Here is a 13960-nt window from a genome sequence, read left to right on the forward strand (position 1 = left end):
TGAGTGGAAAAAAAATCACTGCATGTTTTTCAACTTTACATTAACTTTTTAACTTATGTTGTAATTTTTATTTTACATTGAATTATGTCATCATGTGCTTTGTTTCTTCTAAGTTGTTTTTGTCTTCTGAATCACTTCTGTACACCATAAATGATCAATAATGTGGATTTAGAGTATTTGATGCACATGCGTGTGGAGCCCTTATCCTGAGAGCCACAGTAGCCCCTTGGAGCTCAGTTTCATGCTTCCATGCAAGCAGTAACAAAGTTTGCCTAGAGGGCGCTGTTTAACGCCGTCTCTGCACTGGCACAGGTTGTGTGTGTGTGTGTGTGTGTGTGTGTGTGTGTGTGTCAAAGGCAAAAACTGCCGTAGACTAGAAAAAAGGCTGGAAGATACACACACATGTGAGCCTACATATTTTACTACTTTGTCCTAACTAACCACGTGACACAGAGCTGTTCTCCGGCTGAAATGATGTCAGACATTTTTATTACAATGCCAGTCTAATGTAGGGTGGTCCTCTTCAGAACCAGACACTCCCCCCCGTCTGGTCTGTAGTTGTCATTAGTGCCTGAAAAGAGAAAAGCCAGTTTAACAGTACCCCTTGTGAACACACTTCCTAACAAAAAGGCCTCGTTTTTTAGGAAAGCTGTAAAAAGGTGTCTGAGATGGTTGGCCTTCATTCTGTCTGCAGTGAAGAGTTTTACTAATTCAGAATTGAGTTGAGGTTCATGGTTTTGTAAGTAAATTATCTTGAATTTGCCCACAACTTTAATAGAAATTCCACATTCTGAATTTGACATAGTTTACATGTTAACCTTAACGCTGCTGGGATGATTGATTCTTCTAGAAATCAGAGACTAATGGGCCATTCCCATCTGTACCGGGTCGGCCCGGGCCGGGTAGCGTAGGTTGTTTACATATCTGGGTGGTCTGGAATTTTCCCGGGCCAACCAAGGCTCATTCTCAGCCCTCTTCTCGAGGGGGTCTGCTTCAGGCCGACCAGGGCCAACACACCCACTGCTGACAGCAAATTCACACCTTCCATTAGAGCAAGCCTCTGATTGGTGGGTAGAATTAGCCCACATGGGCTTAAGACAAGGATGTGTGGAATCAACCGGGCCAGGCTGGGGCCGACTGGGGCTACCCGGCCCAGGCCGACCCGGTACAGATGGGAATGGCCCATAAATTGTGTTTGACATGTGGGCTACTTTTATTAGTCTTTTATTTATTTTTTTTACAGAGCCATGTTTAACCGTACACAAAGCTGACCGTGTTGACGTGCTTACTCATAAAGCTTGTCTAATTGCACAACCAAGTCTAGCCTACTTGGTCTGTATCGCTGATGTAGCACCACTGCCTCCTTCAAAACAAACAATGCTGAGAATTCTAGTAGAGAATATTACTTTTTGAACACATTTAAAGTTCAGCACAGACTGCACTGTTTGCTCTGCATGAAGGCTTGGTTATATTAGGGAAGCTTACAACTGTGATGAACCCACAGGCTCAGTCATCATGACGCTCACTAAACTCCACATTGGCCACGATGATCCTTCTGATTTCCAAATATTGGGATTTTTTTTGGTTTCAGTTTGAGTTTTAAACCTTTGAGACAAAAAGCTTTGTGCCTTTTTAAATATGCGAATACATTTTTCATAAATTGTGCAGCCATATTGTTAACAGCACCAATTCCATATTTATATTTAGCACATACTGCTGCCATGGTTACTCACCAGCATGCGTAGAGGTCTGGAAAGAGATGGACATGTTGTAAGGACCTGTCAGAGAGAAAAAATAAAGATTACTTTAAGGTTAACACAAATATCAATATTGATGAAATACTGTAGGTTCACAGTCTGGAACTGGGTGTGTTTTGGTCCTCAGGTCCTGAATTATGAATGTAGTCCAGCAGCAGAAATTACCTTCAGAAACACACTGGTGTAGATTCAGTCATCCAGGGCACGATTACCCTGAGACTTTAATGGAAAGCAAATGGACTTCTTTGGTGATCTCGAAGATAATTACAACTAATGTAAATTGAATATGTCCTTTTTTTTTTCTTCAAAAGCACAGTTATCAAAAAACTCAAGATTGACATTCAGACATCACAGGTGCCAAAGACTCATGCTCATCATCATGTTACCAAAGGGTATTCAATCTCAACAACAAAAAAAAACCATGAATTTAACCCCACTTCAGTTTGGGGGTTTAGATGTCCTCCACAGGATCGTCTCCCCCTCAGGTTAGTTACATGTGGGCCTTTAAACTGGCTCAGAGTGTTACCATACACGGTTAAGTGATGGCCAGACCTAATCAGTTGGGTCTGACCCTCAGTGGGATGGTAAACAAATGGTTTATGCAAAACTTGTTGCAATATCTAGTCATATTATAGTATCTTTACAACCTCTAGACAAATAGAATAAATCACAAATAGAAATGTTCATGATTGCTGCCCTCACACACGGAACAAAGGCATGTTGTACATTCACAAATAAGTTTTATTTCAATATTTTATACATTATAACCATTTCCAACACATTTTTATATTATAATAAAATGACTCTTTCCCTGTTGTTTACATAAGTCAGATTTTTGTATATTAAGACTGCAAAATAGTACTCATGTAATTTTTGTTGATAGCCTTTTACACAGAAGTGACAATGCATCCATTTACTTTGAAACAATGCACATTTTGAGGGTGGATAAGAAAAGGGCAGCCATAAGCGGAGAGGATACAAGAGCTCTAGTAAGACAGCAGGCTAGCAGGTAACACCACCACCACAGACCTGGGGTAAAATGTTCACACACATCCTTTGTACCACTTGGCAGACTTCATGATGCGCTTGAAATTGATCATTTTTTGGAGTAAAAAATCACAAGAAGAGGGTGTTTGATGGTATTTCAACCAAAGTCACTTTACAGACAGCTGATTGTGTCCCGACAGAATGAGTGCCACATGAAGCGGTGCGGTGAAAATAAAAGCCAACCTAGCTTTAGGAGGAAAAATATACAACAAAGAAAACGAGACTCCAATCAGTCAATGCAACTGAAAATTTAACATCACAGAGATTTACTTAATGAAAAACAATCACTCATCCCAGAGAAATGCATAGGATTTTAGAAAGTTAAACCATGCTATTCCTCCCGATAACAGTTTTCTTCAGCGTCAATGAAGACATTACGGCAAATAATCATGTTCCCAGAGGACATCCCTCTTTTCTGTAGGAGACGAGCAACAAGGGACGTGAACGGAGATGGAGAAAAGAAAAATCCCAATCTGTGAAAGAGCATTTAACTCTACACCGGTGTCCTGCTCAAAAATGTAAAAACAAGACCAGCCACTGAAGTAATAAGTAGTCCCTCTTTGGTTTGTGACACTGTTGGTGGGTCATTGGCCAAAAAGTGAAAATGACCACACACACACACACACACACACACACACACACACACACACACACACACACACACACACACACACACACACACACACACACACACACACACACACACACACACACACACACACACACACACACACACACACACACACACACACACACACACACACACACACACACACACACACACACACACACACACACACACACACACACACACACACACACACACACACACACACACACACACACACACACACACACACACACACACACACACACACACACACACACACACACACACACACACACACACACACACACACACACACACACACACACACACACACACACACACACACACACACACACACACACACACACACACACACACACACACACACACACACACACACACACACACACACACACACACACACACACACACACACACACACACACACACACACACCTTAAGGTGATTGCAAAGTCTCCAACAACATTTCATCATGAATAAATGAGAAAAAGATTTTATTTTTAAAATTGCTCTGATCTCCTCCCATAAACAAATCTTGTGTTTGCTGTTAGACTTTTTCCTTTTAACAAATTTAAACAGCAGGCTAATAAAACACAACCGCCGTGACAAAACAAAAAGATGAATACAGATTCATTACAAAATAAGATGTGATGACTGAGCAGCAGCCCTTCAGTGCTTTACACCATCTGCAGCAGCGTCGAAGTAGGCCGAGGCTGCTATGGACCGCCGTGGTGAAGCTATGGTCTTACAGTACGATAACGACTCAACAGGCTTTTGCTGCCGTTGAGGGAATAAAAGAAATTAAGCTTAAAAAAAATATTTACCCAAAAGCAAAAATGAAGGGGAGAAAACCAAAAGTGCCAGCATGCATTGTGGACCGTGTAAATGTATGCAGCGAGACCCAGAAATGTGTCAGACTTGGGGCAGCTCGATCACTCGGTGCCACGGGTGGGAGTACTGGGCTGGTTCAGGCCCATGGTTTTGCACAACCAGCCTGCAAAGTCTACCTCCTCCACCTCTGACCGCTTGATGAACGTGTGACTCTGAAAGCAAAAGGGAACTTGTTTTTAACCACATTCAGAAAAAAACAACCCAAAGATCAAGTGACCCCATAAAGACACTTACCATGAGCATCTTAAGATCTGCTCTCTCAGCTGGGTTTTTAATCAAGCTGCAGACAAAAACAATCACCAAACATATAAAGTCAGCTCAGCAAAACTTAATGTATCAAATAATATTTCTGAAAATGACCAAATTAATCCTCTGGCTTCAACAATCAAGTACAAAAAACTAAAAGTCTTTAAAAAAAACAACACTTCTGTTTATGGGACACCTGTAGCGCTCACCATTTAGTCACAAAGTCCTGGAAGTCACTGGTGAAGACACCGTGGGGCAGTTTGGGAGGGGGCTGCAGAAGAAGCAAAAGGAAAACATCAGAACGACTGCAAGTGTGTGTTTACGCTGCACAAACCGGTTATTTAATCCAGACCTCATTCACAATGTAGTCCAGCAGTTCAAAGATGGCCATGGCAGGTCTGCTGTCCATCCCATGTCCTGCGAGTTACATCAACCTTTTATAGAAAAACTGCTTCATGATCTGAATTTCACTTAATCTCATCTGTGAGCATCTTACCACTCCCAGGCCGGCCTGGAGGTCTAGGCCTCTGTGTGTTGCTGTGAGCCTCTCCCTCTGCCCCGTCCATAATGGCACGACCAAAGATGGCCTCCAGCTCTTTGGCGTCTGGTGGGGGGATGGGATAGCGGCCGATGGCCAGCTCGACCAAGGACAGGCCCATGCTCCACACGTCAGACTGAACAGAGTAGTGGGTGCCCTGCAGTCTCTCCGGCTGTTGAGAAACACACAACTACGTCAGAGAGAGAGCAGGTAGAGCCAAGATGCCAGGGGAGGGAGAGAGTGTCGGGCGAGAGGCCGAGGAGAGACGGCACAGGAAGGAGGAGCAGAGGGGGTGCTGGCAAGAAACGTTCGGGTGTGGCTGGGGGAAAAATAATTCATCATAAAAGGAAGAACAACTTTGGATGACTTGTTGGATGTGAGCGTGCAGAGGCGTGCGTGTGCTGACAACAAGCAAAGGTCATGCCCTCCGCAAAAGTGATGCTTGGGAAAGGATGTAAATGGAACGCGAGAGGAAAGTAGCTTGTGGCGCCGCATCCAGGTGTGGAAGATTCAGGACAAGAGAGAGCAAGCGCTCCTAATGCCAAAAAACCCTTTCCAGGGCACAGCTTTTGCATCTTGGCAGGGGAGTAAGGGTAGGTCTGAAGACAGGAAGGAGATGGGTGGGACCAGCTCACAGGAGCAAGGGAAAGTGGGGGTAGGGCCAGAGGAAAAGGGGTGGGGGCGCAAGCGTGCATAGCTGACTCACCGACATGTAGGAGCGAGTTCCAACAAAGGAGTTGGCCATGGAATCTATGAGCTGGCCGCTAACGCCAAAGTCACACAGCTTGATCTCCCCACGGGAGTTGACCAGTATGTTGGAGGGCTTGACGTCTGTATGGAAGAGGGGACAAACGCAAACAAGTCAGCGTTCCAGTTTCAGAGACCACAAGCATATTTTAATACTGTACATTTTACTACAAACCACCAGAGATTTATAAACACAGGTAAAAGGGGCAAAATGCATAAAAATATTACATTTACATATATACTTTTAACTAGGGCTGCCCATCAGCATGCATATCACAAAGAACAGATAAAGCATGATGTTTTTTAACAAATCAAATAGAGCTCTTCACCCATTTGGCCAACTGGGTGGGTTCTCATAGGTTAGATGGCCGCCCCCGAGGTGGACAGCACTTCATTTTGATGGTTAGCAAACACCCGAGTTCAGCTCTTTCTGCGGATTCTGCTTTTCCTGGGATCCACTGGTTGCCTTTTCTTGTTCATTTTCTTTTTCCCTTTCCTCACATCTTTTGCTCTTCTCATTTTTATGATTTTTTTAAAATTTCATTGTTTTTGATTATTTTTGTCCCCGAGTTAAGTTTTTATTTATAGCAAGTAATATCGTCATCGCAATATTAAGCACCGTTATCGAATATCGCAGGTTTTCCTAATATCGTGCAGCCCTTGTTTTAACCATTTAACTTGATAAAGATTTCCAATTTGCCTGAATATGCAAGAGCAGTTTTCCAAGGTGCAAGGGAGCTGGACCATTTCTCCATTCTGGAAAACTTCTAATCCATAGGAGGATAGTGGGAAGTTTAAATTTCCTCCACACCAGCTGTTGCAGGACACTTCATTATAGAAGATGATTGTTGTTGAGCTGCAGACTGAATTCACCTGACTAGCATGTGAACGACCAATGAGCCTTAACACCAACTGTGTTCGTCTAGGACAGGGGTCGGCAACCTGTTCCCATCAAAGAGCCATTATTACCCGTTTCCCACAGTAAACAAAACACTGGGAGCCACAGCAGCCGTGGCGTTGTGGGCGGGGCCTACCCTCAGACAGCAGAGAGCTGCTTTAACCAATCACAACAGGTGACAGCAGCCAGTACCGGTCGCTCGTGTACGTCAAAGTTATCTTTCATAAGATGATAATCAATAAAACGATTTATATAAAGTGTATCCAGAAGTCGTAGCCCGTCTCTGCCTACAATATTTTGATATTTTTCACCCTGTTGGTGGTTTTACTGAGCAGGTGCCACTTTTGTCATACGTTTCTTTTTAAAACATGTTTAGACTGTTCACAATACAAATCCAGGCTCTGTCACGTTTGATTGTTGTAATTAAACTGTGTAGGTGGGGAAGGTCAGAAAAGGATCCGATCATTTTGTTTTTCCCTCATTTACAGTGACGGAGATAACGGTGCAGTGCGCCTGGCTCTGGTGTTAATCCAGTTAAATTATATCTCTTTGCAACTATTTTCACAAGAAAACAGAACAGTTAAAAGCAGGGCTTGTGTTGTGTTGACCGGACAGTTCCCGTATTTGACCGTTTATTTTGACGGAGAAAGAATAGAAAGAATTACCCCGACGCATGCAGACGAACTGACATTTTATTCATTTCGCACATCGCAGATGTAGCTAAATCACTCAAAAGATTCCCATCTGAACATCCGAGATGGACACTGCTCAGCGCAGCTCGCTGTCAGCGCGCACGTACGGTGCACAGCGAGCTGAAGATATGGAGAGGGGCTTGGAGCGCGTCGCAGAACCAGAGCGCATGCAGGAAGATTCCTCAGACTGAAGAGAGACTTGTCACTTAGAAAATGTTTCCTGATTATGAAACTTTGGCTGAATAGCGCTTTTTCCTGTCTCCAATGTGGCGACACTTCCAGGAGCCGTCGGAGGAGAATCCCTGAATCTCACATCCTCGTCAGCTCAGAAAGCGCCTATGATTACGCACAAGCGTGACACGTCAACCCGGTCTCACAGTAAGACCGGGTTGGACCTGTTCAGGTTTACGCAGACAATCTTTACTTTTAGAATTGGCTTACAGATGTAAAATTAATGCAGTAAAATATAAAGCATTTTATTTAAATATCCATTCATTATTTTACAAGCACAGAGAGCCGCATCAGATGGATGGAAGAGCCGCATGCGGCTCCAGAGCCGCGGGTTGCCGACCCCCAGTCTAGGAGGTGATGTACTGGAGAATATCCAGTACACCAGATGTTTCTGACAGAAATCAAATGCTGCCTTTTATAATCTATTACAAGAGCAAAGTTGCAGTCTGCCATGTGGTGCGAGGCTAAACCTTCACAGCAACAACCCAGCTCTTGTTGAACACCCAATTTAAAACAAGCCCAGCCCCTCGCATGGGAAATTCCCTAATGGTGAGGAAAAAACAAACTACAGAATAAAGGTGTAACGGTGAGTCCACCGATCCGTCTTCAGAGGAGGAGATGGAACATGTGAGGAGTGGGGAGGCATGAAATAGCAGGAGAGCGATGGAGACATAGAGGGAAGGTCAACAGGGCGCGGCTGCTCTATAATCATATCCGAGAGGCTGTAATTACCGCCCGAGCTCACAGACGACTCCATACTGGAGTACCACCGACCCTGATAACGGCGAGACTGTCGGACCTCTGCCAGACATGGTGGGTGCTTTATTTTAAGTCACACACACACACATTATTCCATCACTAACACCCCAAAATAAAACCTTTTTTTCTTGAAAACCTTTGTGCACGTATGAAAGCATTAAACACACATGTGAATTTAAAAAGAGGGACACAGGAGGAGCCAACTGTGCTGCATGATAGAACCATCAGGGGAATCCTCAGCAGAAGCTATTATTAACAGACTTTTAATTTGATAGGACTAACTGTTTTTCAAACTTCAACCAGAAAACAAAGTGTTACACTTACAACCAGGAAGTGGACAAAAACCAGTGCAGCGCACAAAGTGGATGACTATTCTAGTGGACTTCCTGTATATCATGAATAAAAATGACTGTCATGCATTATTCCTGTCAGCATCTAATCAACTTAACCCTATGCAGCATCAATTGCTCTGTGGTGACTGAAATGCGGCAGTAAAGACTTTATGGAGCAAAATGAAAAAACCTCCATTACCTCTGTGCATGATCTGGTGCTTCTCTCGCAGATAAGCTAGTCCCCTCAACACCTGTAAATGAAACAGGAAACAGTTTTATCAATTAAAAACATTTCACTAACACGAGTCTACAAGCAAACACAGGAGGCCTTCTTAAAAGATGTTCTATAGGGCAGCAAGTCTACTAGTAAAATTTAAAATTAATGCAAGAGCTAAAAGTCAGAAAGAACTGTGAATCCCACCGTGTGTTACTAAAGCATGACTGGACAGCTCTAGTCAAGCAAGACTAGAAAAGGACTCGAGGAACAGTGAGCAGGCAGCAACAAGCAGACTGTACACCAACAAACCACAAGAATGTGTAGCTAAACCTCGCCAAAGTAAAACAGCTATCGAAATTCAATGGATGAAAAGATTAAAGCTGAACAAACAAGTCAACTCACAGCTATGCTAACTTTTCCAAGTATTTCTTCAGGAATTCTTCTGGCTTCCTTGAGAACCTGGTCCAAAGACCCACCATCCTGTACAGACAAAAGTTTACTTTATAAAGATTAAACTTTATTAACAAGTCACATCAACAGAACCCAGCTCCTGTGTGCGCCACCTGTTGTTAAACACATCATGACTGCATGTGCCCGTGTCAGATCTGAAAACACGGGTCAGATTTGGTTTGGTCCAAAATCCCTTTCAGCAAACCAAACCTGAACAACAGAAGTCACACACTAAAGAACAGTTAAGCACAGTAGCTGTGGGCTATTTAACAAATGATTAATAAAAGTAAACAAAAACACGGCCCAAATTACAGACCTTTAACTTTTACACTTAATGATTAGCCCCAGACGATGATTAGACACGACACCATTTTATAATTTACAGCGATTGAGCCAAAAGCTGAGCAGCTTCTTACCTCTTTGACCACTTTTATGAATAATGCAAAACATTTCTGTTTGTTATCCGTTAGTTTAGCATGAAGTGTTAACTTGATGTGAATGTTTACTGCTAAATATGTTGTGAAAACTCAGTAGTGAGTGTTGCATCATCTCAAAATCAGCACTGATAAGATACTGAAGAAAAGGAAAACATGTTTGTTGATTTGATTTAAAATGCAGAAGGAAATTTAAACAGAATACGCTTAAAGAAGATGAAAAGTGATGCAATCTTTGCTACACTTAGCAGATTAACAGGATTTGTTGCACTGGTATAGTATGAAGCAATGAAAAAAACTCTTGACGCTAAGGAAATCTAAAAATCACCATTAAGTTAATGAAGCCATTAATGTTTCATACTTAATGTCTGAAGAAAGCTTTAGAGACAGTCAGTCTCTCTCACCATGTGCTCCATGCAGATGCTGATCTCTCCATCACTGTAAAAGGCTCCATAGAAGCCCACGATGTAGGGAGAGTTGCATTCATGCAGCACCTGCAGCTCTCGGATTATCTGGTTTCTGATGGCAGGCTTGATCTCCAGGTGGATTAACTGAGAAGGAAATGGTGAAACCATCAATTTCCGTACAAACGCATCGATCAGGGACAAAATGACAAGTGGGACAATCTGCATGCACACTTCAAAGCAACCAATGAGAGACATGCATTTAAGTTACATCATTCAATCTCTGAACGCTTTGAGGAAACATCAGTGGACACGTCTGCACACGCATATGGACAAGTTTGAGTTGCTGCAGAATTTCTGAGAGGGTCTGCAAACATATACTGGATTGTTCCAGCAGGTTTGGAAGTTTTTTTTAGTTTAGGAAGGCCGTTTAGGTTTTGTGTTAGGCAAAATGTCAAGACTTGCAATAAACTAGAAACAGGGTTAAAAAAAATACAAAAACAAAAAACCCACCTGTTATGACAAATCTGTGTGTTTGAACTGCCAGTAAATGCCCTCACACATGACCTTTGTATTTTTCCCAACACTCCTCTTACAGAAGTGTCACTGAGGATTTATATGAAATAAGTGGTTCCCATGTAAATGTTCACATTTAATGTCAGAGTTAAACGGAGTTTAATTTTGGTGAAGGACTAGAATTCTCTGGTCACAACCATGTGTAGAGCTGCAAACGAGGGTTGCGATGTTTCAAAACTGCACTGTAAAACCAAGAAAGGCTGCACTCCGATGTTACTCGGGTAAAGAAACGCAGCACCAAAAGGAGCGAAACAACGACCACATCAAAGCTAAGAGGCAAATGTCACAAAAGCATACAAGCAAAACGCTGGCATGCCTAATCTCGCTGGCTTCATCTCCTTCCGATCGTCCCACTTCAGCTGCAGAGAAACACCCAAAGGCAGATGATCACCTTTCGAGCCATGACCAAACCCGAGGGTTTGTGGCGAACCTTGTTGACCACTCCTCCGTTTCCAGCACCCAACTCACAAATCGGGTCAAAATCTTCATCCTTCAGCTCCCCGACCTGGGCTTTCTGGGTGAGGAAAGCTTCTAGACGTTTTCTTTGCTGCTCATCGAGGTCCAGTTCACCCAGCTTCTTCTGCAGAGCCTCCAGGTTGGCTCTGATAAGAAAAGACAAGCATTAAAGATGAATAAAAAAAAATAGGGAATTTTATTTTTATCCTGATGTGCAGGTCTTATCCGACATCTGGAGCTGTCCTACAGCAGCTTTAGGCAACCAAGCAGAAATCAGTTCACTGATTGTGTGTTACTTTAAAAACTTTTACACAGAACGTGTATATTAACACACCAACAAAACACAATGACAGTTTACCGTCGGTACTTACTCTGATGCAGCATCAATGGTGTTAGAGGTGGCCTGTCCCTCCCCAATGGGCGTAATGTTGAGAGGCACGGGTCTTCTTTTAGGAGCCATTTCTAAATCCCCTAAACTAAGAACTCCCTCTCTGTAAAACACTAGATTTGAGTAAACTGGGCTAATCCGACCTCGCCCGTGCTCGAGAGTCCGTTCGAAAAAGCAACAGGAACCGCTCTAAGTGGCTAGTTACCGTAAGCAGAGATTATACACTTTTTGGAGCATGTCACTTAGCTTGTTTGCTAAAACCCAGCATGCCGATGTGCCCTTCAAACGTCGGATAGCTTTGTCGGTTCATCTATAGGATTGTGTAGTGACAGGTGTTCTGTATTCAGCTCCTTGTCGGGTTTTCTACCTGCTGCTACTAGCCATTAGCCACATAGCCACTGCTAGCTCCAGTGAAAATATGCGCCTCTCAGCCGTAAATATGCAGCGGTCCTCGTCTCGAAGTGCGTAGAAGGCAAACAGCTCGGATAGACCGAGCCGGCGGACTTGTCTAAATTGTCCCCTTGTGTTTTAAGAGGTGTGCAGAGGGTCTGAAACGCTCCAGAGCCGCGGTGCTGTCCGCTGGTGCCTTCTTACAGGAAGCAGCAGCCTGTGAGAAACCCCACAGGGGAGAGCCCTGCTGCTTCTGCTTAAATACCGCGAGACAGAAACAGAGTGACGAGTTCACGCGAGAACAAGTGAAGATGTAAATTGGGGCACATTTGTAGATTGTTAGAAGATTTTAGTGTAGTTTTAAATTAAATTACGTGAAACAATGACTGTTTAAATAAAACTCTCCATCAGTCGTTTCCGAACCACGCGGAAAGGTGCATTATTGCCCCCTACTGGACACAAGGGGAAGTCAAATTGTACTTTTCATTTTATGGCTCGATCAAGACGACCAGGCACAATTCCTGCGCAAATGAAGCGAACAAAAATATAGTAGGTCATGTAGGCATTTTTTCCTTCTGATGATTCTAGTTTTCCAGTTCAACCATTTTTCTAAACTGGCATCCTATACATTTAAATTACAGAGAAAAGACACGTTGCTGTGACAGAAAATCCCGTTAAATTGGCTAGGGTAATTTCTTTGAGTCACTTGTTGTGCACTGAACTGCATTTGGTTGAATCAAATCTCAATATCACACTGCAATGTGACCGAGAAGTGACTTAAAAACTGACTGAGGAATTGGATAGTTGTCAATAGTGCATAATTTTATATATCTGTCTGGATAGATCAACATAATATGCCACTACACTACTACTCACCAAGTATAAAATTTGAAATGTTCAGGAATTACAAATGCTGACAAAATACATTTATTTTGACTGTTAATCTGATTGAGATCACCTGTAAAGGGCAGAGATATAATTGGCTGAATCTGCCCTCGTTAAATCGTGTCACTCAAGAACAAAAATTCCAAAATTAAAGACCAGAGGCATATTTAAGAACCGGTTTTAATTCAACACATCAATAACAGCTGTTAGATTACGTTCATTTCAAATTTTACAGTTTCATCCTCAACAGGCATCAAAATGCGTCCCGATATCTGAGCGTTTGGTAGAGGACATGACAATCCACCCCTGAACCAGTCCTCAGAGACATCAGAGTCCAGTGGTGCTGCTCTCAGCTTCTTAATGTCCATTTGCCTGTAAGAACAACTGGAGGCAATTCAAGGCTTAATAAAATATTATTTAAATTTTATTGTCTTTATATGAACATAAAAAACAACACAAAACATGTACATCATGGATAAGCCTCTGTCCGTGCTACCTTATGCATCATTAGAAGAGAAGATGCCACTAAAAGACCAGATTCTCAGCTGTTTCACCTCCAAACGTGTCTGGCTCAGTTCCACAGCAGCAACCCAAACCACCTCATCTCCAACCACAAGGTTATTGGAAGTTTAGAAGATCCACTCAGGAAAAAAACAAAACCTACGTCAAGCAACAAATTAAAAGAATGTCAATTTCATATGGAAAGTATTTACTTACAAAGTGCCAAATTAAAGGCATCACTAGTTTTTCCATTCGACTTCAAAGAGTTTTATACTTTAAGAACAAATGTCAGGTTATACAGACGTGGGTTTGTGTGGACTACCAAAACGTTTTCATCTGAACTTTGACTGTTATCTGTCAAATGAAGGGGAGAGACTATGGAAGACAAGATTTGACGATCTTTTCCCAGTCATCAACAGCGAGGGTCCAAATCAATGAGTGACTGTTTGTTAAACTGAGTGACACAAAGGAAAAGCCTTTGAGCAGAATC

At 42.7% G+C, this 13960-nt stretch overlaps 1 protein-coding gene across 1 annotated transcript; it reads right to left on the minus strand.

Annotated features, from left to right (window-relative positions):
• Window positions 1–4030: 4030 nt before the first annotated feature.
• On the minus strand, window positions 4031–11991 carry map2k2a (mitogen-activated protein kinase kinase 2a). Its single transcript, XM_015971539.3, has 11 exons — window positions 11678–11991; window positions 11242–11452; window positions 10275–10421; window positions 9389–9466; window positions 8969–9020; window positions 5817–5941; window positions 5069–5282; window positions 4925–4989; window positions 4782–4843; window positions 4561–4606; window positions 4031–4478 (listed from the first exon to the last, which is right to left on the minus strand). Exons 1-11 carry the CDS (start codon window positions 11764–11766, stop codon window positions 4368–4370), a joined length of 1200 nt encoding a protein of 399 aa, XP_015827025.1. The 5' UTR covers window positions 11767–11991; the 3' UTR covers window positions 4031–4367.
• Window positions 11992–13960: the final 1969 nt, after the last annotated feature.

This window comes from Nothobranchius furzeri, chromosome 8, assembly GCF_043380555.1.
Source record: "Nothobranchius furzeri strain GRZ-AD chromosome 8, NfurGRZ-RIMD1, whole genome shotgun sequence".
Lineage (NCBI taxonomy): Eukaryota > Metazoa > Chordata > Actinopteri > Cyprinodontiformes > Nothobranchiidae > Nothobranchius > Nothobranchius furzeri.